Source organism: Tetrao urogallus (genome assembly GCF_951394365.1).
Source record: "Tetrao urogallus genome assembly, chromosome: 8".
Taxonomy (NCBI): domain Eukaryota; kingdom Metazoa; phylum Chordata; class Aves; order Galliformes; family Phasianidae; genus Tetrao; species Tetrao urogallus.
In genome coordinates this window covers 28,986,641-29,008,005 of record NC_136821.1, presented here as the reverse complement: position 1 = coordinate 29,008,005, position 21,365 = coordinate 28,986,641, and the positions used below count along the sequence as shown (strand labels likewise).

General features: G+C 41.3%; 1 protein-coding gene and 1 pseudogene across 2 annotated transcripts in view; one reads left to right on the top strand and one right to left on the bottom strand.

Annotated features, from left to right (window-relative positions):
- Positions 1 to 21,365, top strand: part of LOC306949110 (dynein axonemal heavy chain 7-like) — a 96,369-nt pseudogene that overhangs the window by 73,629 nt on the left and 1,375 nt on the right. The window contains exons 40-48 of the transcript in view: positions 1,802 to 1,940; positions 2,995 to 3,151; positions 5,699 to 5,791; positions 11,137 to 11,317; positions 12,740 to 12,752; positions 13,652 to 13,732; positions 14,690 to 14,806; positions 19,390 to 19,542; positions 20,389 to 20,566. The product of the transcript in view is annotated as a dynein axonemal heavy chain 7-like (transcript). The remainder of the gene's footprint in view (positions 1 to 1,801; positions 1,941 to 2,994; positions 3,152 to 5,698; positions 5,792 to 11,136; positions 11,318 to 12,739; positions 12,753 to 13,651; positions 13,733 to 14,689; positions 14,807 to 19,389; positions 19,543 to 20,388; positions 20,567 to 21,365) is intronic.
- On the bottom strand, positions 6,813 to 10,066 carry LOC306949180 (baculoviral IAP repeat-containing protein 5.1-like; the record flags this gene model as incomplete). Its single annotated transcript, XM_079538958.1, has 4 exons — positions 6,813 to 6,989; positions 8,228 to 8,342; positions 8,791 to 8,900; positions 9,929 to 10,066. The coding sequence occupies 4 exons, from the start codon at positions 10,064 to 10,066 to the stop codon at positions 6,813 to 6,815; spliced, it is 540 nt and encodes a 179-aa protein (XP_079395084.1).

Sequence of the window (21,365 nt, the reverse complement as noted above, 5' to 3'; positions counted from 1 at the left end):
TTTATTTAGTAATTACAACTGTAGCCACGTGTGAAATTGCAAAGCAGCAGAGCGATTAAAATGGTCCGCTCACCTTAATTTTGTATTTAATGTATTGACTTTGTATGCCTTCCCAAAGTAGATAAGAAACATTCACGCAACTGGTAAAAGAGAATGAAGTCTTGCGTCCGGGGCCCTAGGCTGTAGAGTAGGAAAAGCAGTAGTTATTAACCCAGCAAATGTTGGAATGTTTGATTACGGTTTTGTATGCTGGGCGTCCCTCCCTCTTCCATTTTTTCTTCACGAGAACGGGAGAAACTGCAATCTTCAATGATCTAATAAAGCAAGCCCTGAATTTATTTTAAGTGTGATTGATTAAGGTTGCAGTAGGATTTTTCAAAATATAATACTGAAGTGAATTATCTACACTGAGATTTTCTTAAGAGATCTTTTCAGTATTCCATCAATTCAATAAATAAATTATATTTCGGCTTCTCCAGATCTGTGGATTAAATGCACGGAGCTTTGCTTTTCTAGCTTAGCTACTTCCGTGGTCATTCAGTGAATGAAAGACAGGGGAAACTACTGTAGAAAAACAGTTGGTGTTACAGATTACAATTTCTGAATTATCTGTGACAGTCTGTGTTTCATCTAAGTACGAGTAAGGTACGGTTCCTGGCAAGGTAGCGCTTAACGTAAAAGCGTTTGTTTTAATGGTGTACTGAGATATGAAGGTTATTTTTTCATTAGAATTTAGTCAAGGTCTGTATAGTTCAACGTTAGCATACCCATTTTTATAAAAAATGCTACGCATTCAAGTCAGACTTAATATTTTGTTATCATATTTGAAACTACGTTCAACTTATCCTTCTCCCAAAAGACAGTGTGTGTTCTATACACCTATCTCTTGGACTTTAAATTTTATGTGTTCTTGTCTCAAAAAAGCAGCCACATGGGCCTATGTTCCTAAATCAAAGTCAGCGAGCGGTAAGACAAAAGTTTTTTACTTAGTTTATTTGAAACAAAAACTTTGTGCTAGCAGAAATTGGAAGATGCGGGACCCGAATTCCAGCTGACAGTATGCATTCCCAGGGCACGATCGGTGTAAGCTCATTTTCACAGCTTTGCCCATCAAAGACGTAAAAAGGCAGACCTGCTAAGGCACAGAAAATTCTGTCAGTTAATAATTCACATGGGATTTTTTTCCTGGGTCATCTCCATTAATCAGGTGGTATTTGCTACTACATGCTCTGAGATTTTTATATTTTTCTTCATTCTTTCTGTGTTTGACATAATTGTATGAATGCAGGTGCTCAGTTTCTAACCATCTGTATAGGTTTTTCATTTCTTTTTGGCTGTTCTAACGTAATTCTTTGTGAAACGATGACTGATAAAACTGCATAGATGGATTCCTTTTTTATTTTATTTAAAGAAAATAATTAACAGTCATAAGTTTTTCATATATTTGCAATTATAGCATCTGTAGAATAGGAAATGGATTACAGAAGGTGATCAAAAGTCAGCGGTTTGGATTGGAACCATGGTATTTGTGTCCATAATGAATCTTAAGATCGTTGTTCTTTTCACCACTCCAAAAGGAGACCACTCATTTTTTTGGCAAAATGTGGCGGGGAGTCATAATTTTGGTTTTTGTTATTTTGGTCAAAAATCAGTACCTCAATTTAATGATTCTTTTGAGGCTAATTGACCAGAGAGTTTCTTACAAGTAAGGGGATCTAATTTATTTGTATTAGGTTTCAAAAATGCACAGGTCTTAAGCATGGTATTAACGGAAGAATGGTTCTTTTCCTGACACCTGTAGGTTGAAGATTCTTAAGGATCATTTCATTTACTCTTTTTACATCAATGTCTGTTGCTCACTGTGTGACAGTGGACACACACTGGACAAGCTGCTCTTCTCTTTTTGTCTAACTGTGAATCTCCTGAAATACGACAAAATGGTAAGTAATTAAAAATAATCCTCACGTTCAAACGACCAGCCATAAGAAGTGAAAGGATAAAATATGAAAATAAGCGTATACGTAATAGTAATATTTAATCCAGAATTTTGTTGTTTGAGTTTAATAAGCAATCACTAGAAGCGAAAAAGATTCTCTAGAATAAAATAAATTTGTCGCAAACGGGTGTGGCAAAACCGTACAGGATGATAATAACTTTTCTGGATGTTATTAAAACTTAAGTCTGCCCTATACTATTCTTAGGGTTAAGGTTTTACAAAATTTTACTCTAACATATTCCGAATTCTCAAAGCGCATAAAAATGAATTGTGAGAGGCAATTTAAGAAATAAGTCATTTTCACTTAAAGCGTTAAATGTTGTTAATTTTTTTACAAGGAATTGCTGAAAGCAAACGTGAGTTTCGTTTTTACTAATTCTTTACAAAATATTTTTTTACTAGGATTTTTTTCTTTCTTTTTTTTTAATTCACGATGAAATATACTCACTTCAACCTCAATATCCACAAGGCAGTACTTCTTAATATTGCTCGGTGGTTTCACAGTATCACCGAAGCATTAAAATGAATACTTTCAAGAGCTGACACAGCTGTGGACAAGCTGCTTGCATTTACAAAATTCAAGCTGTCAAAGTTTTGAGAAAAAAGAATGAGACAGGTAATAGACCAATAGTTGGACTCACATTATCGTAAGTTTTCAAACTGTGTTGTCCCACGAGGTATTTCCAGGATGGGTTTTGGGTTTATTTGCTTTTTCTGCTTCAAAATGTTGGGAATTAAGAACAAATCTAACGTTGTCTTAAACTGCTCCTTCCTCCAATTGAAAAACACAAATGAAAATCCTCTTAAAATCAGCTTTTATGTTAAGTTTTCCAGTTCCTCAAATTCATTGTTAACTGAAAATCAGACACTAATTGCTTCAGGTAGGAATCTTTTTCAACTGGTCTAAGAAATTCCATAAGCATGGTGATTTCCTATGGAGCATATTAAAACTAGCAGATTTTATTTAGTTAGTTCTGAGAGCAGCATTTTTCCCGCAGATTAGCAAGGATGAGTGGAAATTCCTGTTGACCGGTGGCATAGCCTTGGACAGGATGGGATGAAATCTGTCAGCTAGAAGGCTTGCCGTGCTTAGCAAACATTCGTAAGGATTTTACGCGACTTAAAGACGGATGGAAAACTGTGTACAACAGCTTGGTACGTTAACATTCCCAATTGCTTTCTTCCATAAGCTAATTAATATACATTTATTGTCAGAAAATGAAGTATTGTCATTTTACAGGGTTTGGTTTCCGCATATATGAAAGTAAAAATTTAAGCAAATTGTGTGGAGGGGCAGATTACTGCCAGTTTGTCAGGTGGCTACTGAATAGCAGGTGACAATTTGAATTGGGCTGGAGTAAAAGAAGGCAAAACCTGTAGAAGTAAGGCGACAGTGAAATAAGCTAAATTCGTGTCAGCCGCTGTTGCCTTATCGGTAGGTCCATTTGTTCACCAGGCTTTGAGGATGCCTTTTTGTACCGTTATATAGGCATTCAGCTTTTTTGGGTAAATTTAAAAAACGACGGCAACAAAGACAACCGTAACTGTTTTAGAAATACTCAAGTGGGATTCAGGAGACCTGCGTCCTATTCCAGAGTGACAGATAGGCACAAATGATTTCTTTAAACATTTTCACTACTGTTCACTCAAAACTGAGCCCCTGTAGATGACTTACACTCCACTTTTAGGCACTTGCTTTATCTTACTGTCAACTTTTCTTGGCGCTTGTTTTACCATACCGCTTCTCTTCTGCTTTTAGTTACACCAAGCTCTCACTGTACACACAGTTCCGATCCAACTATTTTAAAAACTACCATTAAAAACTACGGCTCCTTCAGTTGTCCAGATAGCAGGAAACAGGCAAATAGCAGAAATTAAGCTTGCCTTAAGTATTTACATAACTTACACGGTAAGTTGAGATCTTCAGTTCATCTTCCAACACTAGCCATTGAGAAACCGAACATGGAAATTACAGGCTTTGAAACAGAGGGCGAGGAGACAATTTCATTATCTACACTAAGATTACACCATTTTAAAGTAAAGGTGCTGACTTGCAGAAGAAAAGAATCAGGGTCCACGTATTGACCACTAACCGCATTCAAAGAGACAAACTGAAACAGGAATTTCTTCACTTAAACATCATTCTAAAAAATAAGATCTACACTGTCAGGTCATCAGTTAAATGATTTAAAAAAAAAATCTAAACAATTAGGAACACCACAACTAGGACCACCATTATTGAACCCTGAACGGTATATACATTGCCTGTCACCGTCTTGATCTGGAAGAGGCGTTAGGCCTCTTACTCATTACAAAAGCATTTTCTTTCAGCATTCAGCTTCAACAATAATACTTCCCTGTGAAAGCACAGGAATGTTGAGAAGTGCTTGTTAACGGGTCTCAGTAAGCATTTTTCTCTGGTAGAGGCCATCTTTTTCACCAGTATGGTTTATCCCCGGCAACGCACAACCAGGCAAAGGGCAGTTTCGTCTACGAAAGGAGGAGAAAGAGGGCGCAAAATGACTTCAAGCACCCTCGTCGTAAATAACAGTATGATGAATATAGCTGTCTCAAGATCATCAGAAAACTATTTGACGTTTGCTTCTCCTACTCTTGCAACTCAGGTTTCTTCCAAAAGCAGAGAAGACCTGACTTGAGCTCCCTGCTCCAAGAGTTACATGTATTTTGACTAAAGTTAAGCTCTGTATCTTAGAGCAGGGACCGAAACTTGGTTTCCCCCAGCCAGCCGGCCCACTTAACCTCAAAGCTTACTGCTGCATCTCTGCTTCTCATGGAGAAGCAAACAGTTTTTGGCAGTAGCGCAACTCATTACAGTTTTCGGTGCAACCTTCGCTCATTAGCATTTCTTAATTTTCTCAGTGATACCGAACTAGCACTGTTTTTGCTGTGCTCTTAAAGAGTCGTTAGCGTTTTCACCATGACATACCTATTTCACCCATATATTAATTGAAAAATAAGATTAGAATCTAGAATGCTGCACTAAGTGCTAAGGAATCATGGAGAGGTTCAGAGTCCAGGCCCTTTGAGGAACGCAAGCTCCATCACTAACGGATTTGCTAAATCAAAGTTGCTCGGAACCTTTAGTCCACCCGCACACCTCTGTGCCCGGCCCTTTACATGCGAGCCTAAGTTGCCCCAGTGCAGCCATAACACCAGTGGCCAGTTAGCGTTGTACTGGAGTAAGTTAACATACACCGCACGCTCATGGTTATTCCAGTCTAGTAACTGCTGTCACCTAGCTGGAATATTTATAAGCCGCTTACAAAATAAGTTCCGGGGCATTCTTTGACTCGGTTTTTCTGTTCAATTTCACTCAGATCCGGCATAAATACCGATTGTCATATAATAGCATAGCATTTCCTGTACCTCATCTCTCACCTGCTTTCTTCCTAGAGAAGAGAGGAACTGGGGTCATTACATTTTAAATACCTGAAAAATGAGTGGCTTCTCTGCTACAGTAGATGCTCCCTAGATATACTTTAAGTTATTTTCCCTCACTTAATGTTTTTCCTTAAAAAAAAAAAAAAAAAAAAAAAAAAAAAAAAAAAAAAAAAAAAAAAAAATCCCATTCCCGCAGATTTTTACGAAGTCCCTTGTGAATTGATGTATTGAGTTAAGATAATCAGCAATTCACATGATTCACAAATGCTTTAGAGAAAAATGAAATATTTATGTTTATAGGATGCTCAGCACAAGGATTTTCCTGCAGAGGGGCAAGCAAAGTTGGGCAAATTCCAAAGGATGCTCATCATTCGCTGTCTGAGACCTGAGAAGGTACGTACAAGGCTACTGCCTAATTAAAAAAAAAACACAAAAAACCCATGTGTATTTTAGAAACAAAAAACATTTGCAAATATGCATTTCACCTGAGTTGCTGCATTTTAGCTCCAGCTGGCAGCTAAGTGTACGCTTGCTTAGTACTCACAGTGAGACAGAGGAGAGAAACAGATGTGGTAAGACTGTGAAAGTTCACGCTGAGGTAGTCTGTTCACCAGGTAGAAGTCACAGTAAGATAAATGCTGTTGTTCCAAACGTACCCTCTCCTCCTTCTTTACCCTAGATTTTACATACGTAACAATAGGACACGGAATATACCTTTGGTTAGTCTAGAAACTAGCCACATCTCCTCCCAGAAAAGTGTAATGAGCAGACTTATTAACATAGAAGGATAGGCCTTGAGCGTTTTTTTTTTTTTTTTTTTTTTTTTTAACGTTTCACTGCATACACCAAAATCTCCTGAGCGTTTCCAGCTCAAGATCATCTTACGAGCCTAGTGACTTTCCTTTTTTATTATGTCTGACAACTTGGCTTGCGTAAGTTTTTCACATTGCTATTCAAGGTCAATTAGACTGGTGTAGGAACATAATTTAACAGTAGAGTAGACTGTTAAGTAGTAATTACTGCAGACACCCAGATCCATTTTGTTCTACAGAAAGTATTTTGATTCAGGACCTTAACGAGCGTCTGGCTCAAAGACTCGAATAAAGCGTAGATCGCAACAGGTACTCACCATTAGTCATCTTTATTCAAAAGTCGCCCCACGAAAAGCAAAATAAAAGTATTCGCTTACATATTTATCATACATTCGCAGGTTATTGGGACTAGCATTAGCCCATGTCTAGCCCTGAGAAAACATTTTGCGAAAGAGAGAAATAAATCGGTTGCTACTTCTGCTCTAGAGAGCCTATTTAGAAATTCTCCCCGCTTCCTCAAACTGCTGTTTAGCTTAATATTAGTATTTGTACCAGAATAAAAATATTTTTACCATATAAAGAGAAAAAAATGTCAGTCATATTCAACTTCTGGACTCGTCGTATGAGCTTTCAGAAGGTTGGCAAGTCAGATCGGCTTGGGTGGGCGCCGGTGGCCATGGCGTATATTGATGTTTGGAGACAAAGTTATCTACGAGACGCTTCCTAGTCGCAGCAACTTCTTCTTCAAAGGCATTTATTACGCTTCTGCCGGTTTTGCACTTAAAGCAAAGCAAAAGATTGAGATTTTCAGATGAGTAACTTATCTAATTTAGAGGGGTTCAGAACTTAGATCCTCAAGAGGTCATTTATCCGCTACTGATCTTAGCTTAGAAGTATGCTTTCTAGGAGCAGTACCACTGTCTGAATGGTGCACAATGGTCCGTCAGGTGATTTGTACACGAGTCACCATCAATTCAGAAACTTTTCCACCAACCTCGCCACTGGGGTTCAGTTCAGTGATTTTTATTTTATTTTTTTTAATATATTTAGCAAACTTGTAAGTTGCAAGCCCATTGTTTACACTTTAAATCGCTTCACGGAGAGTGTCTTGAATTTAGTTTTAGTTTAGGTAGTAACTTTTTACAATTTGCCCAGCTTCTGAAGTATCGGACCGCTTCCAATAAAGCAGACTGCTCCTCTTTTTAGCTATTTGAGCACTATTTATTCTTGATGTAATCTTGACAGCCACCAGATATGCTTTCAATAGGAGACCTTATAAGCAAAATAAAGATCTACTGCGCAAAGCCACAAAGAGCTTAGACGACGAATAAGGGGCACAGTTAGCACTCCCCATCAAAGAGTTTGGCTCACTTCGTTCTCTATTATTATCCATAGAATTAAGAGAGGGCATATCAAAGGCCATTAATTAAAAAAGCTCAGATACATGTGCTTCAGTATACGTCAGCAGCACGGCCCACACAAATGCCGTAGGGACAATCAGAACTCAAGAACTGTGACTCATTCAGAAGCTGCTTTAAAGTCTGATAGCATAATTACACAGCAATTCTATATAAAGCTAGAGACAAAAAGCAGCAGGCCGACCAAGTCTTATTTTGTCAGGTGTCTTCCCTCTGAGAAAAGATAGAGCTGCTAATTGTAGTTTCCGGGAATGACTATCATGCCCTGAAGTTCATTTTTCTACTGTAATGAGTTGTTGGGTGAACAATCAGAACAAAACTAAGTTTTCTTCCAGAAGCTAGACAGTAAACTAGGTTTGGAAGGGCTAGAGGTGCAGGTTCTTAGCAAATAAGGCATTTTAATTGTCAATTCCAAATTAGTCCCATTCTGGCATTACGCCATCATTCCCTCCATAGCATTCAACCATCTTCAGAAAGGAAAGAGTTGTGGGTTTCTTTTTTTTTTTTTTTTTTTTTTTTTTTTGTGTGTGTTTTGTTTTTGTTTGTTTGTTTTTAAATAGTTCAGCTTTACATTTTAAGATTACTTAGTTAACACTTACAAGGAAGGTTCTTAGCCGCATCATCTCCAGCATGTAATACTCCTCCATTGTCAGATCATCAAACTGCTTAGTAAGAGATAAAAATCCACAGCTACGACGTTTGGCGTGTTCCTCCCTGCAGTGTGAGCCCAGAACAAGAACGGGTATTAAAACCAAGAAAATTGCACTTCAAGACGCGTAAAAAGCAGACAGGTTTCTTCAGTATTTCTGTCTATGGGCAGGGAGGCATTTAGCAGATAAAATCTGAAATATAATTCAGTCTTTGTTAGATAAAAACCAGTTGAGCAAGGAACAGTGCGAGGCAAGATCTAGGCTGATTTTACAGCATTGATAGAAATTATTTTCCGCTTGCCGAATCAAAAACGTTCTCTTTGGATGCAAGAGGAGCAATGAAAAACTATGCAAAGTATAATTATCAAGTGCGTTAAGGTTTAAGATAGGATAAACTTTTGGTAGGCTTCAGTTTAGAGAAATGCTAGGAAACTTGTTAGTTTTGTAATACGTAAGGGGGCGTTGTCAAGGACATTTAGAGAAATATTTTACATGGTTAAGCCTACGCTTACCTTGGGTCATCATTAGGTTCCCAGCCCTCCAGTTCTATCAAGCAAAAGAAACATTTTGCTACATCCGGTTCATTTGCACTTTGGCAGTGGATAAAGCCCGCCTTTGCCATCTGCAAGAGACAGTTCAGAAGTTTAGAACTTCATTCAACACACGGCTCATGCTCACAACGAACCGTCACAAAGAACTTTTGGTAATGTCTTTCCCTGCCATATCTATCCGCACAGATCCAGCTGAAAAAAGTTTTAAGAGCGAGAGCTGCAAGCGGACACGTAATTAGTAAAGGAACAAGGAAAGGTCTGGTCTAGGGAGCAAGTTTCTACACAGTTTTTATGTTGGTAGGCTACCTGAGTACCTTTGGTATTTCAGAAATTAGCTAACTCATCTACAGATGCATTCCACTATCTGTGCACATAATCTGCTCTAGCTAAGAATAATTTTTTTTTTTTTTTTTTAATCCTGGAAAAAAAAAATGTAGCATGTGGCTACTGCCACAGAAAGCCCTTACATATAAGCTGTAGGAGTTGAGCGCTGTATTTTACTGTCAGTTTAGAATGGCCTCTGGTAAGAAAACTGAAAAAGAAGTTGGTTTCAGTTATCAAGATTCACCTCTTAAACAATTCCCTTAGCACGGTTTATCTGAGATTTAACCCAGTTGTTTCATACTTGTGCTAAAACAGAAGCTCGGTCTCCCATTTTCAGCTCTGAAATTGAAGCCTGCAAGGATGTAAGCATTAAAGCATTAAGTTTACTAAAATTAAAGTTATTTTATTTTTTCATATTAGATTCATGTAGCAATCATTCCACTACTTCATCCTTCCTGCTAGATGAAGTAGAACAGTCTTCTAAGCTTCTTTCCAAAAAGAGAATCTGCAAGTAGACACACAATATAATACAAAAAGTAACCATAACTTTGGAATATAAAAAATTGTAGGTAGATCAGCAAACTAAATACATAAGCTTGTAATCATTCTTCTGCAGTATCTCAGAGTACAGTCAAGTTGGACCACCCAGCTTATCATCTCAGGTTAAGCAGAGGCTCACAACACCACTTGAACATAAGCATACTAACATGAACAACTTCATTTTCACAGTGTATCAAATACAGGACAAGATTAAAGTATCCTTTATCAGACTCACATTCTCTGGAGAGCACTTGCAGTTTTTCACAAAAGGCCAATTAACAAAGGTTTTTAAGCGATTTTCATAATTGTACATCTCTTTATACTCATTCAGAAGTTTTGAAGCTGAAAGAAGCTCTTCCAGAAGCGTCTCCATCGGTGCAGGCTGTAGGGAGCGTATGTCAGAGCTCCTGTCTTTCCAGGTCTCCAATTTAAGGTATTTTCCTAATTGGTGACACACTACACCTGTGAAGCAGAGCGGCTTTAAAATAAGTGAGAACACATGGGTGAGAGTAGGAGTGTGAAGAGTGGGAATCAAGTCTTCTTTTGTTTCAGGTATGTGATGTTTCATATTATGTATTTATTAACTGAAATGAATGGTGTTTACAATGTATGATTGTATTTATTATTGTAATCCTTTTATAATTGTGATGTTGAAAATGTAAGTGAAAAGCTTATAGAAATTCAATAGTTTTATGTAGAGTTGATACAGAAGCTGTTGAAAACACATAGGTTGTAATAAAAGGGATTGAACCGCTACTGGTGTTTTTGAAGTGTATTAAACTACTTGAATTTCATGTTAAGGGTCAAAATTTTATATTGCGTTTGTTGATGTTGGATCTTCGTAATAGTGAATTTTTAATTATGCAATATCCCATGTGTTTTAAGGTTTATTTGTTAAGAGAAATAAAACAAATGGCGATTTCAAAGAGAAATGTATTTGTGGATGTTTGTAGTTCCTGAAGTTTCAAGTAATTTTCTTAAAAATAGTTTTGCATTTATGTTAAGGTACTGTGCTTATTTGTCTTCTCAATAATAAATTAAAAACGTATGATATTATTTTTTGGTGCAGTTTGTAAAACCAAGGTACTATGACTCCTGAAACTGGTTTAATTAAGGTATTAGAAAGCTGAAACGCTTTTTATAATACAAATAGCACGCACGCGGGCGGATTTCCAGGTTCGTACATCCCCGTGTTACTTCATTCGGGTGTGGGATAGAAACAATATGGGGGATCACTTATTTCAGCCATTGTAGGGCACGTTTTTATTACAAGACTGTTGTGGTTTCGCTTCATACATTGTAAGTCATTTTCTTGGGTCTAAATTGGTGCTTCATTTTCTGTGTAGTGGTACTCTCCTCGTGGCTTATAGTAAGCTGTTCAAAGCAGCATAGGAACACTTGCATATCATTAGGACATTCAGATTTTATTGCTTCTTTTTCTAGGGCATACCAATGGCACAGAAATTCATCATTCACAACCTGGGCCGTCAGTTTATCAAGCCACCTCCATTTGATTTGTGGAGAGCGTTTTCTGACTGTCACTCTTGCGCACCACTGATATTGTATGTTCTCACGGTGATGACCCCAAGGTAGCGCTCATTAAGTTTGCTTATGATCAGATATTGTAATATCTTCCTTTTTTTTTTAAGGTAGACTATGCGTTTCCACGTGCGTTTGCGTGTTTGTATAAATAGCTAATTGAGTAGAAATAGAAATACCGAAGCAAGCTCAGAAAACCTTTTTTAGGTGCTTCAGAACACGTTGAAAGGGGTCTTTTGGTTCTCCTTAAGGGGAAGCATAAACTGTCAGACAGTGTGGTAACATAGCATCTTAAGATCATGGGTGGAGTTTGCACTTAAAAATTAATTACGTGCATTCTTACTTGTTTTGACTATGATGTTATTTAAAGCAGACAAACTAGCATGAAATCCTAGCAGTAGAAATCAGCACTTTTGTAAAAGAGGGTTGTTATTCTGAAGCTCCTAGATTTCCTGGAGATAGATTTCTTGCACTGCTCGTCTGCGACCACCAGAGTTTTTAGCCGTTGAGAGGCAGCGAAGGAAGGAACGTGGATAGTTCTGCCCAACTGCCGTTTGGGGAGCTCACGTATGACCACGCCGGAAGGAGCGTGTGAGGTAAAAATCAGTAATATTTTCAGTACGCTTTTGAAAGTATAAGTTTGAGGCTTATAGGCAGTTCACTATGCTCAATGGCAATTCCCATTAATTATTTAGAATCGCCACATTGGTTCTGTCTTTATCCTTCTGGCCGCTGCAGTAGAAAGCGTCTGCAAACGGGGCAGAAGCGGCCTATTTCTGAAACATTAAATTGAGCGCTACAGCCGCCTCTTCAGGCTGAGAGCTTTTTTGCACGTCTATCGCTGCAGAAAAGCAGCACACTAACCAATGTTACATTTGAACGGCTGCAGGTTTGCAAAAAATTATCGGAGTACAGTTCTCGCTTACCGTTTGCTAGAGTTCTTAATGCATTTTTTATGAGTAGGTATTATCATTGTAGCTTTTGTGAGAAGAGCTATACGACAGTAAATATGCAAAGTACACATGCCATTGCCGTTGAGGTGCACGCGGGGCACCTCGTTTTCGTTCACGTGTTGCACAAAGAGCAAAAATTTCAGTCTGGTATTCCGCAGCCAGGAATGAAAGCGCTCCGGCATCCAGGGAAATGAGAATTGTCTTAAGTTTGAATCTCATAATCGTCGCTTGTGAGACTTTCAGAAATTCATACATCTAACTGGAATAGTTTCCAATTTCCTGAAAAAAAATTGCATAAATAATAACAGAGGAGATGCGTGTTGGTCTGTCACTTATTCCAGTTGTTTTCATACGCATTTATTGTAGGAGCTTAACCCAGAGGCAGCACATCGGGATTTCAGAATCTGGCTCACCAGCTACCCGTCTGCCACATTTCTGGCGTTCGTTCTTCAGAACGGAGTGAAGATGAGAAACGAAGCGCCAAAGGGTTTACGGGCGAACAGACTTTGTTCATATCTGATGGATCACTTGCCTGACTCTAATTTTTAAAACAGCTGCAAGAAAACGGTTAGTAATGTGGCGGTGGCCTTACTTTGCGAAGGGGTTAAGGAAAATGGTGACCACCTAAGTTAGCTCTGGGTAAAAAAGGTTGCAAGTTAAATAGTTGTTCTGTATTGCGCTCAAATTGCTTTTGATTATCGGTAGCAGAAAAGGAAGCGTTTTCTGTTTTCTGCTCGTCTCCTCCTTCAGCGGTGGCTTCTTAGCATGGCTTTGATAATACGTGTCTTGAAAAGAAATGAATTAAAAAGCACGCTATTTGCCATTGCAAATCTGCAATGTTGTTGTCGCACGGGTTTTAAGCGGTTGCTCTGTTGAATCGTGAGGGCCAATGGAATTTGTAGCGTTATTACATAAATGCCCTTCCCGGTGCTGGCTGTTTTTGTTAAGGCTCAGAAAGCTGCGTTTTCTGGATTAGATTTTTGTGCATCAGCTTATTTGACCAGAAAATATTTGCCATTATTTATCTTTCATAGCACAGTTGTTTTAAACGAGATGTAATACTTTGCTGAAATGTTTTCAATCGCAAACAAAGCCAACGTAAGCTTCGTAGGTGTTGCTCAGATGATGGGTGAGGTTGCTTTGTGACAATGTAGCTTTTTTTTTTTTTTTTTTTTTTTGCTGTATTATTGTTCTAAAGAATAAGCGGTGTTACATAAGAGGAAAGTAGCTCAAGTGTAGTATAAATAGTGAAATATTAAGTATAGAGATCAGACTGAGTACTAAAGTAGTTGCAGATCAGGAGATCTACGCTGTAAGAGGGAACCATCAGTTGTAAATGGTGGTTTGTTAAGGTTTTTAGAGAACGCTGGTTGACTTTAAATTAGATGATAGCAATAGTAACGTGGCTGTCAGGTTAAGTTACAGGTTGTGGCTGAACGTTTTTTGTTTTTTCTTTTTTTCTCTAGGAGGTGCCATACAATGCTTTTTGCTACATGACCAGGGAATGTAACTACGTCGGCAGAGTCACTGACAACTGGGATCACTGCGTACTACTTAGCGTTTTGAAGACATTTTTTTACTAGAAGTCATTACAAGTAGAGATGACGAATTTGATTCGAGCGGCCTTCGTTCCTGAAGGTGAGGTAAATATCTGAAAGTTGCAAATTTACTAGAAGCTTTCTTGGAATTAAGAGCTGGCCTAATTGAAGCAATACTGCATATATGATTATATCCATATATATTTTTGTGTGTCTGTGTGCATATATATACGTATACACATTGATATATATATATATATAAATATACATATAGATATGCACAAACGTATACAGAAAAATATATATGTATATAAAATGCATGTGCTTAAGCTTTTGAGTAGCGCTTTGTTGCTGGCATCATTGGTAGTGCTTTAGTGACCGGTAAGGTATGGAAATAATGGTAAAGAAGGAAATGAAATAGTAGTCTGAATTAGTACACCTTTGTGAAGCGTGCAGCGTGCACAATTTGGTACACTTGGAGCTCGGTAGAGCGACTTAGCTCGCTTAAGTTGAAAGGTTGTTAAGCTTGTGTAAGAGAATGTGTTCAGGGTTGTCTGTGGTGGAAAGGACCTTGTATTCAATAAGACGATGAAACAGCTGAGTTAACAGAAGAGTCAGAGCAGTACCTACCTGCAGGGGAAGCTCAGCAAGTGGAGGACTTAGTTTCCTTGTTTTAGTGAGGGCAGTGTTGATTATGGATGAAGGGAGTAGCTTAGAAAAAATTTAGGGGTCCTGTCAGCTGCTATATTGTGCTAACTGTTTGTGTACAGTCTTGGGATTTGTATCTGTTTTATTTTCAGATACTGTGTGCAAGTAGGGGTTCTAGTGGTTTTGAATGGTAGCTTCTGCAGTATTAAAGTCAAAACCTTTTTCTTTTGAGGAAACAAAGATGAAATGTTAGGTCATGGCAACTTTGTTTTTTTTCAGTGTTTTTTGTTACAACATGTCTAATGTTTGATATTACAGTCCTGGGCAGCTGGTCTGGGTGCCAAATCTATGTATTATGTTGTTCATGATGTTGTTTATGATGTGACAGGTGACATCTGGAGTAAGTGTCCCTGTGACTTTGACAATGACATTGTAGTGAGAAGATAATGAACCACTTAAAGTGACAGTATGAATCATAGAATGCTGGAATCAAGGAATCACAATGTTGGAAACAATGTACAAGATCATCTTGTACAACTGTGTGTCACCATAAGCACTCAACCATATCATGCAGCATGTTGTCCATGTGTCTCATTGAGTGTGTCTGGGAATGGGACTCCATGTATATAATTGTGTTCCTGTTCCAGAAATGGGACAATTCAACAAGAATCAATAAAAAAGTGTCAATGTCCAAAAACACATGAAGGTACATGGAATACTGCCCTCTTTCATATTCCATAACCATGTTTCTGGACATGAATGGGCGATCTCGTTCCTTCGTTCCTTCGTTCCTTCGTTCCTTCGTTCCTTCGTTCCTTCGTTCCTTCGTTCCTTCGTTCCTTCGTTCCTTCGTTCCTTCGTTCCTTCGTTCCTTCGTTCCTTCGTTCCTTCGTTCCTTCGTTCCTTCGTTCCTTCGTTCCTTCGTTCCTTCGTTCCTTCGTTCCTTCGTTCCTTCGTTCCTTCGTTCCTTCGTTCCTTCGTTCCTTCGTTCCTTCGTTCCTTCGTTCCTTCGTTCCTTCGTTCCTTCGTTCCTTCGTTCCTTCGTTCCTTCGTTCCTTCGTTCCTTCGTTCCTTCGTTCCTTCGTTCCTTCGTTCCTTCGTTCCTTCGTTCCTTCGTTCCTTCGTTCCTTCGTTCCTTCGTTCCTTCGTTCCTTCGTTCCTTCGTTCCTTCGTTCCTTCGTTCCTTCGTTCCTTCGTTCCTTCGTTCCTTCGTTCCTTCGTTCCTTCGTTCCTTCGTTCCTTCGTTCCTTCGTTCCTTCGTTCCTTCGTTCCTTCGTTCCTTCGTTCCTTCGTTCCTTCGTTCCTTCGTTCCTTCGTTCCTTCGTTCCTTCGTTCCTTCGTTCCTTCGTTCCTTCGTTCCTTCGTTCCTTCGTTCCTTCGTTCCTTCGTTCCTTCGTTCCTTCGTTCCTTCGTTCCTTCGTTCCTTCGTTCCTTCGTTCCTTCGTTCCTTCGTTCCTTCGTTCCTTCGTTCCTTCGTTCCTTCGTTCCTTCGTTCCTTCGTTCCTTCGTTCCTTCGTTCCTTCGTTCCTTCGTTCCTTCGTTCCTTCGTTCCTTCGTTCCTTCGTTCCTTCGTTCCTTCGTTCCTTCGTTCCTTCGTTCCTTCGTTCCTTCGTTCCTTCGTTCCTTCGTTCCTTCGTTCCTTCGTTCCTTCGTTCCTTCGTTCCTTCGTTCCTTCGTTCCTTCGTTCCTTCGTTCCTTCGTTCCTTCGTTCCTTCGTTCCTTCGTTCCTTCGTTCCTTCGTTCCTTCGTTCCTTCGTTCCTTCGTTCCTTCGTTCCTTCGTTCCTTCGTTCCTTCGTTCCTTCGTTCCTTCGTTCCTTCGTTCCTTCGTTCCTTCGTTCCTTCGTTCCTTCGTTCCTTCGTTCCTTCGTTCCTTCGTTCCTTCGTTCCTTCGTTCCTTCGTTCCTTCGTTCCTTCGTTCCTTCGTTCCTTCGTTCCTTCGTTCCTTCGTTCCTTCGTTCCTTCGTTCCTTCGTTCCTTCGTTCCTTCGTTCCTTCGTTCCTTCGTTCCTTCGTTCCTTCGTTCCTTCGTTCCTTCGTTCCTTCGTTCCTTCGTTCCTTCGTTCCTTCGTTCCTTCGTTCCTTCGTTCCTTCGTTCCTTCGTTCCTTCGTTCCTTCGTTCCTTCGTTCCTTCGTTCCTTCGTTCCTTCGTTCCTTCGTTCCTTCGTTCCTTCGTTCCTTCGTTCCTTCGTTCCTTCGTTCCTTCGTTCCTTCGTTCCTTCGTTCCTTCGTTCCTTCGTTCCTTCGTTCCTTCGTTCCTTCGTTCCTTCGTTCCTTCGTTCCTTCGTTCCTTCGTTCCTTCGTTCCTTCGGTCCTTCGTTCCTTCGTTCCTTCGTTCCTTCGTTCCTTCGTTCCTTCGGTCCTTCGTTCCTTCGTTCCTTCGTTCCTTCGTTCCTTCGGTCCTTCGGTCCTTCGTTCCTTCGTTCCTTCGTTCCTTCGTTCCTTCGGTCCTTCGGTCCTTCGTTCCTTCGGTCCTTCGTTCCTTCGTTCCTTCGGTCCTTCGTTCCTTCGTTCCTTCGTTCCTTCGTTCCTTCGTTCCTTCGTTCCTTCGTTCCTTCGTTCCTTCGGTCCTTCGTTCCTTCGTTCCTTCGGTCCTTCGTTCCTTCGTTCCTTCGGTCCTTCGTTCCTTCGTTCCTTCGTTCCTTCGTTCCTTCGTTCCTTCGTTCCTTCGTTCCTTCGGTCCTTCGTTCCTTCGTTCCTTCGTTCCTTCGGTCCTTCGGTCCTTCGTTCCTTCGTTCCTTCGTTCCTTCGTTCCTTCGTTCCTTCGTTCCTTCGTTCCTTCGTTCCTTCGTTCCTTCGTTCCTTCGTTCCTTCGTTCCTTCGTTCCTTCGTTCCTTCGTTCCTTCGTTCCTTCGTTCCTTCGGTCCTTCGGTCCTTCGTTCCTTCGGTCCTTCGTTCCTTCGGTCCTTCGGTCCTTCGGTCCTTCGGTCCTTCGTTCCTTCGTTCCTTCGGTCCTTCGGTCCTTCGGTCCTTCGTTCCTTCGTTCCTTCGTTCCTTCGGTCCTTCGTTCCTTCGGTCCTTCGGTCCTTCGTTCCTTCGTTCCTTCGTTCCTTCGTTCCTTCGTTCCTTCGTTCCTTCGTTCCTTCGGTCCTTCGTTCCTTCGGTCCTTCGTTCCTTCGTTCCTTCGTTCCTTCGGTCCTTCGTTCCTTCGTTCCTTCGGTCCTTCGTTCCTTCGGTCCTTCGGTCCTTCGTTCCTTCGTTCCTTCGTTCCTTCGTTCCTTCGTTCCTTCGTTCCTTCGTTCCTTCGGTCCTTCGGTCCTTCGTTCCTTCGTTCCTTCGGTCCTTCGGTCCTTCGTTCCTTCGTTCCTTCGGTCCTTCGGTCCTTCGTTCCTTCGTTCCTTCGGTCCTTCGTTCCTTCGTTCCTTCGTTCCTTCGTTCCTTCGGTCCTTCGGTCCTTCGTTCCTTCGTTCCTTCGTTCCTTCGTTCCTTCGGTCCTTCGTTCCTTCGTTCCTTCGTTCCTTCGGTCCTTCGGTCCTTCGTTCCTTCGTTCCTTCGGTCCTTCGTTCCTTCGGTCCTTCGGTCCTTCGGTCCTTCGTTCCTTCGTTCCTTCGGTCCTTCGGTCCTTCGTTCCTTCGTTCCTTCGGTCCTTCGGTCCTTCGTTCCTTCGTTCCTTCGTTCCTTCGTTCCTTCGTTCCTTCGGTCCTTCGGTCCTTCGGTCCTTCGGTCCTTCGTTCCTTCGGTCCTTCGGTCCTTCGTTCCTTCGTTCCTTCGGTCCTTCGTTCCTTCGGTCCTTCGGTCCTTCGGTCCTTCGGTCCTTCGTTCCTTCGTTCCTTCGGTCCTTCGTTCCTTCGTTCCTTCGTTCCTTCGGTCCTTCGGTCCTTCGGTCCTTCGGTCCTTCGTTCCTTCGGTCCTTCGGTCCTTCGGTCCTTCGTTCCTTCGGTCCTTCGGTCCTTCGGTCCTTCGTTCCTTCGTTCCTTCGTTCCTTCGTTCCTTCGTTCCTTCGTTCCTTCGGTCCTTCGGTCCTTCGTTCCTTCGGTCCTTCGGTCCTTCGGTCCTTCGGTCCTTCGGTCCTTCGGTCCTTCGGTCCTTCGGTCCTTCGGTCCTTCGGTCCTTCGGTCCTTCGTTCCTTCGGTCCTTCGGTCCTTCGGTCCTTCGGTCCTTCGTTCCTTCGGTCCTTCGGTCCTTCGGTCCTTCGTTCCTTCGGTCCTTCGGTCCTTCGGTCCTTCGTTCCTTCGGTCCTTCGTTCCTTCGGTCCTTCGTTCCTTCGTTCCTTCGGTCCTTCGGTCCTTCGGTCCTTCGGTCCTTCGGTCCTTCGTTCCTTCGGTCCTTCGTTCCTTCGGTCCTTCGTTCCTTCGTTCCTTCGGTCCTTCGTTCCTTCGGTCCTTCGGTCCTTCGGTCCTTCGGTCCTTCGGTCCGCCGGTCCTTCGTGTCCTTCGGTCCTTCGGTCCGCCGGTCCTTCGTGTCCTTCGGTCCTTCGGTCCGCCGGTCCTTCGTGTCCTTCGGTCCTTCGGTCCGCCGGTCCGCCGGTCCTTCGTGTCCTTCGGTCCTTCGTGTCCTTCGGTCCTTCGGGTCCTTCGGTCCTTCGGGTCCTTCGGGTCCTTCGGGTCCTTCGGGTCCTTCGGGTCCTTCGGGTCCTTCGGGTCCTTCGGGTCCTTCGTCCCCCCGGTCCCCCCGGTCCCCCCTCCCTTTTACACTCCTCCCATTGTTCCCTCTTCTTCTTATTCGACCCTTCCCTCCTTTCTCACATCTCCCTACCCTCCCTTGTTCATCTCTTTAATTACTTTGTTCTTTCTCCCCCTTTCTTTCCCCTCTTTTCTCACCTTTTTCCTTCTTCTCTCATTCCACCCCTGCATCCTTCCCTCTTTTTTGACATTCCCCTCCCTTTCCCTGTTCCTCCCCCCCACCCCTCATTAACACACACGCACTTGAACTCAGAGTATTTTATTGTCTTCCTTTTTTTTCTCCTCCTACCCTTCCCTCTTTTCTGCCATTCCCCTCCCTTTCCCTGTTCCTCCCCCCCACCCCTCATTAACACACACGCACTGGAACTCAGAGTATTTAATTGTCTTCCTTTTTTTTAGGGGGAAGTAGTGATGTCGGCTGAACTGGAAGAAGTGGTGAACAGCATTTTGAAAGGCAAAATTCCAGGACTGTGGATGATTAAGTCCTATCCAAGTCTCAAGCCTCGGGGCAGCTACATTCATGATTTTTTAAGTAGACTTAAGTTCTTACAGGTACACACACTCCCATGTTCATTTTTCCTTGGGGAATTCTGCAGATTACAGGGGTCAACCTGGCAGTAGAACTGTTAATCAACCCCAAGCAGCCTTTCTGTCCCATGTGATCCACCCATCAAATCCCCGTCCTAGTTCAGACGCAAGGGTGGAAGACCCTGTCATAGGCCCGGCTGAAGTGCACAGCAATGCTGTCTGTCACCACCCCTCTCACCACAAGCTACACATTGGTTAAGCACAACCTTCCCCTCTGAAGCCCCGCTGGCTGTCTCATCTCTCTCTCATTTTTTTTTGCCATCTCACCAAGGAAATTCTGTTCCATGTTCTCCTTCTTTTGTCCTGGCATAGAGGCATGTGACAGTTTCTCCACTCACAACCTGAAATCTGTTACCTTAAGATCAAATAATAGCTTTCAGTGGAATTAAGCTTGATCAACTTAATGCCAAACTGTGGGTCCTTTCGCCTGTAAAATTACAGCTCGCCCAAGCTGACCTTCATCAGTCACCTCAATGCTTGGCCCTTTTCTGTGCCTTAGTCATCTCTGTTGACTGAGAACAACAGGTGTTCATCTTCTAATGAGACTGTCACACCACAGATGCTGAAATAAACCTTAACATGACTTCTGGTTTCATCTGGGACTGAGTTATTTTCTTTCTAGTGCTGGCTCTAGAGAAATATGCTGTTTATGTACGGCTCCTATGTTTTAGTTGTTGCTGAGCCATGTGAAGAATACCACAGAGTCACCCTTCAATGCATCAAAGGTTAAATGACTCTGGCTGTTAAGTTGCTTTCTAAATACTACCAGAAACATATGCTTCCCCCTTCTGTCCTCTCTTGCTGCTGCAGATGTGGTATGAAAATGGAATGCCACCCGTCTTCTGGATTTCAGGATTCTTCTTCACTCAAGCGTTCTTAACTGGTGCCCAGCAGAACTATGCCAGAAAGTACACTATTCCAATAGACCTGTTAGCATTTGACTATGAAGTGCTGGAAGATAAGGAATATGACATTGCTCCAGACGATGGTACGTAAACCAAGCATTAGTTAGCATTACGTTGCGGACTCAAGAGTTCAGCAGTTAAGTTACTGAGTGTAATTAAGTAGCAACGCAACATACAGAAAGGTGCTGTTCCCCCACCAAACACACAAAATACGCAAGAAGCAAGAAGCTACATAGAACATTACAGGACTCCGATTTTGCCTGAAGGGATAAAATATCATCAACACAGAATAGTTCTTACCCCCAGCTCCCCACTGCAAATAAAACTTCCAAGCACTATTAGCTTGCCCTTATTTCTTTCCAGTTACACAACTTGGAAGATTTTCCTAAACCAATGAAAGCAAAGCCATTGGCTGTTGACTGCACTTGCTTCGCTACCCTTTGTAAAATAAGTTGGGGATATGATTAGGATGCGCAGTACAGAACTACATTCTTAAACACTACTCAGTCGGTCTCCTGTCTTCAGAAAAATGAAGCATTAAACTGATCAGTTCGTAATACAATGGCTTATGAGGAAGGGAAGATCATCATGCTCTTTAATACTTTCAAGAGAATCCCTTTGACCAGGGCTTGTGAGAAGAAGGCTTGGGCAGGGTGCTTAGGAAAACATCACCCGATCAGTTTCAACTTATCATCATTTCCAAAATGTTTTTTTCTAATTTTTATAATGTTTGTTTACTTATTATAATTTATATTTATATTATATCATATAATATACATAATATTATAATATTTATATTATACTTAATATATATTATTAATTATAATTATATATAATATATATTTAAAATATTATATATTGTAATATTATATATTGCATAAT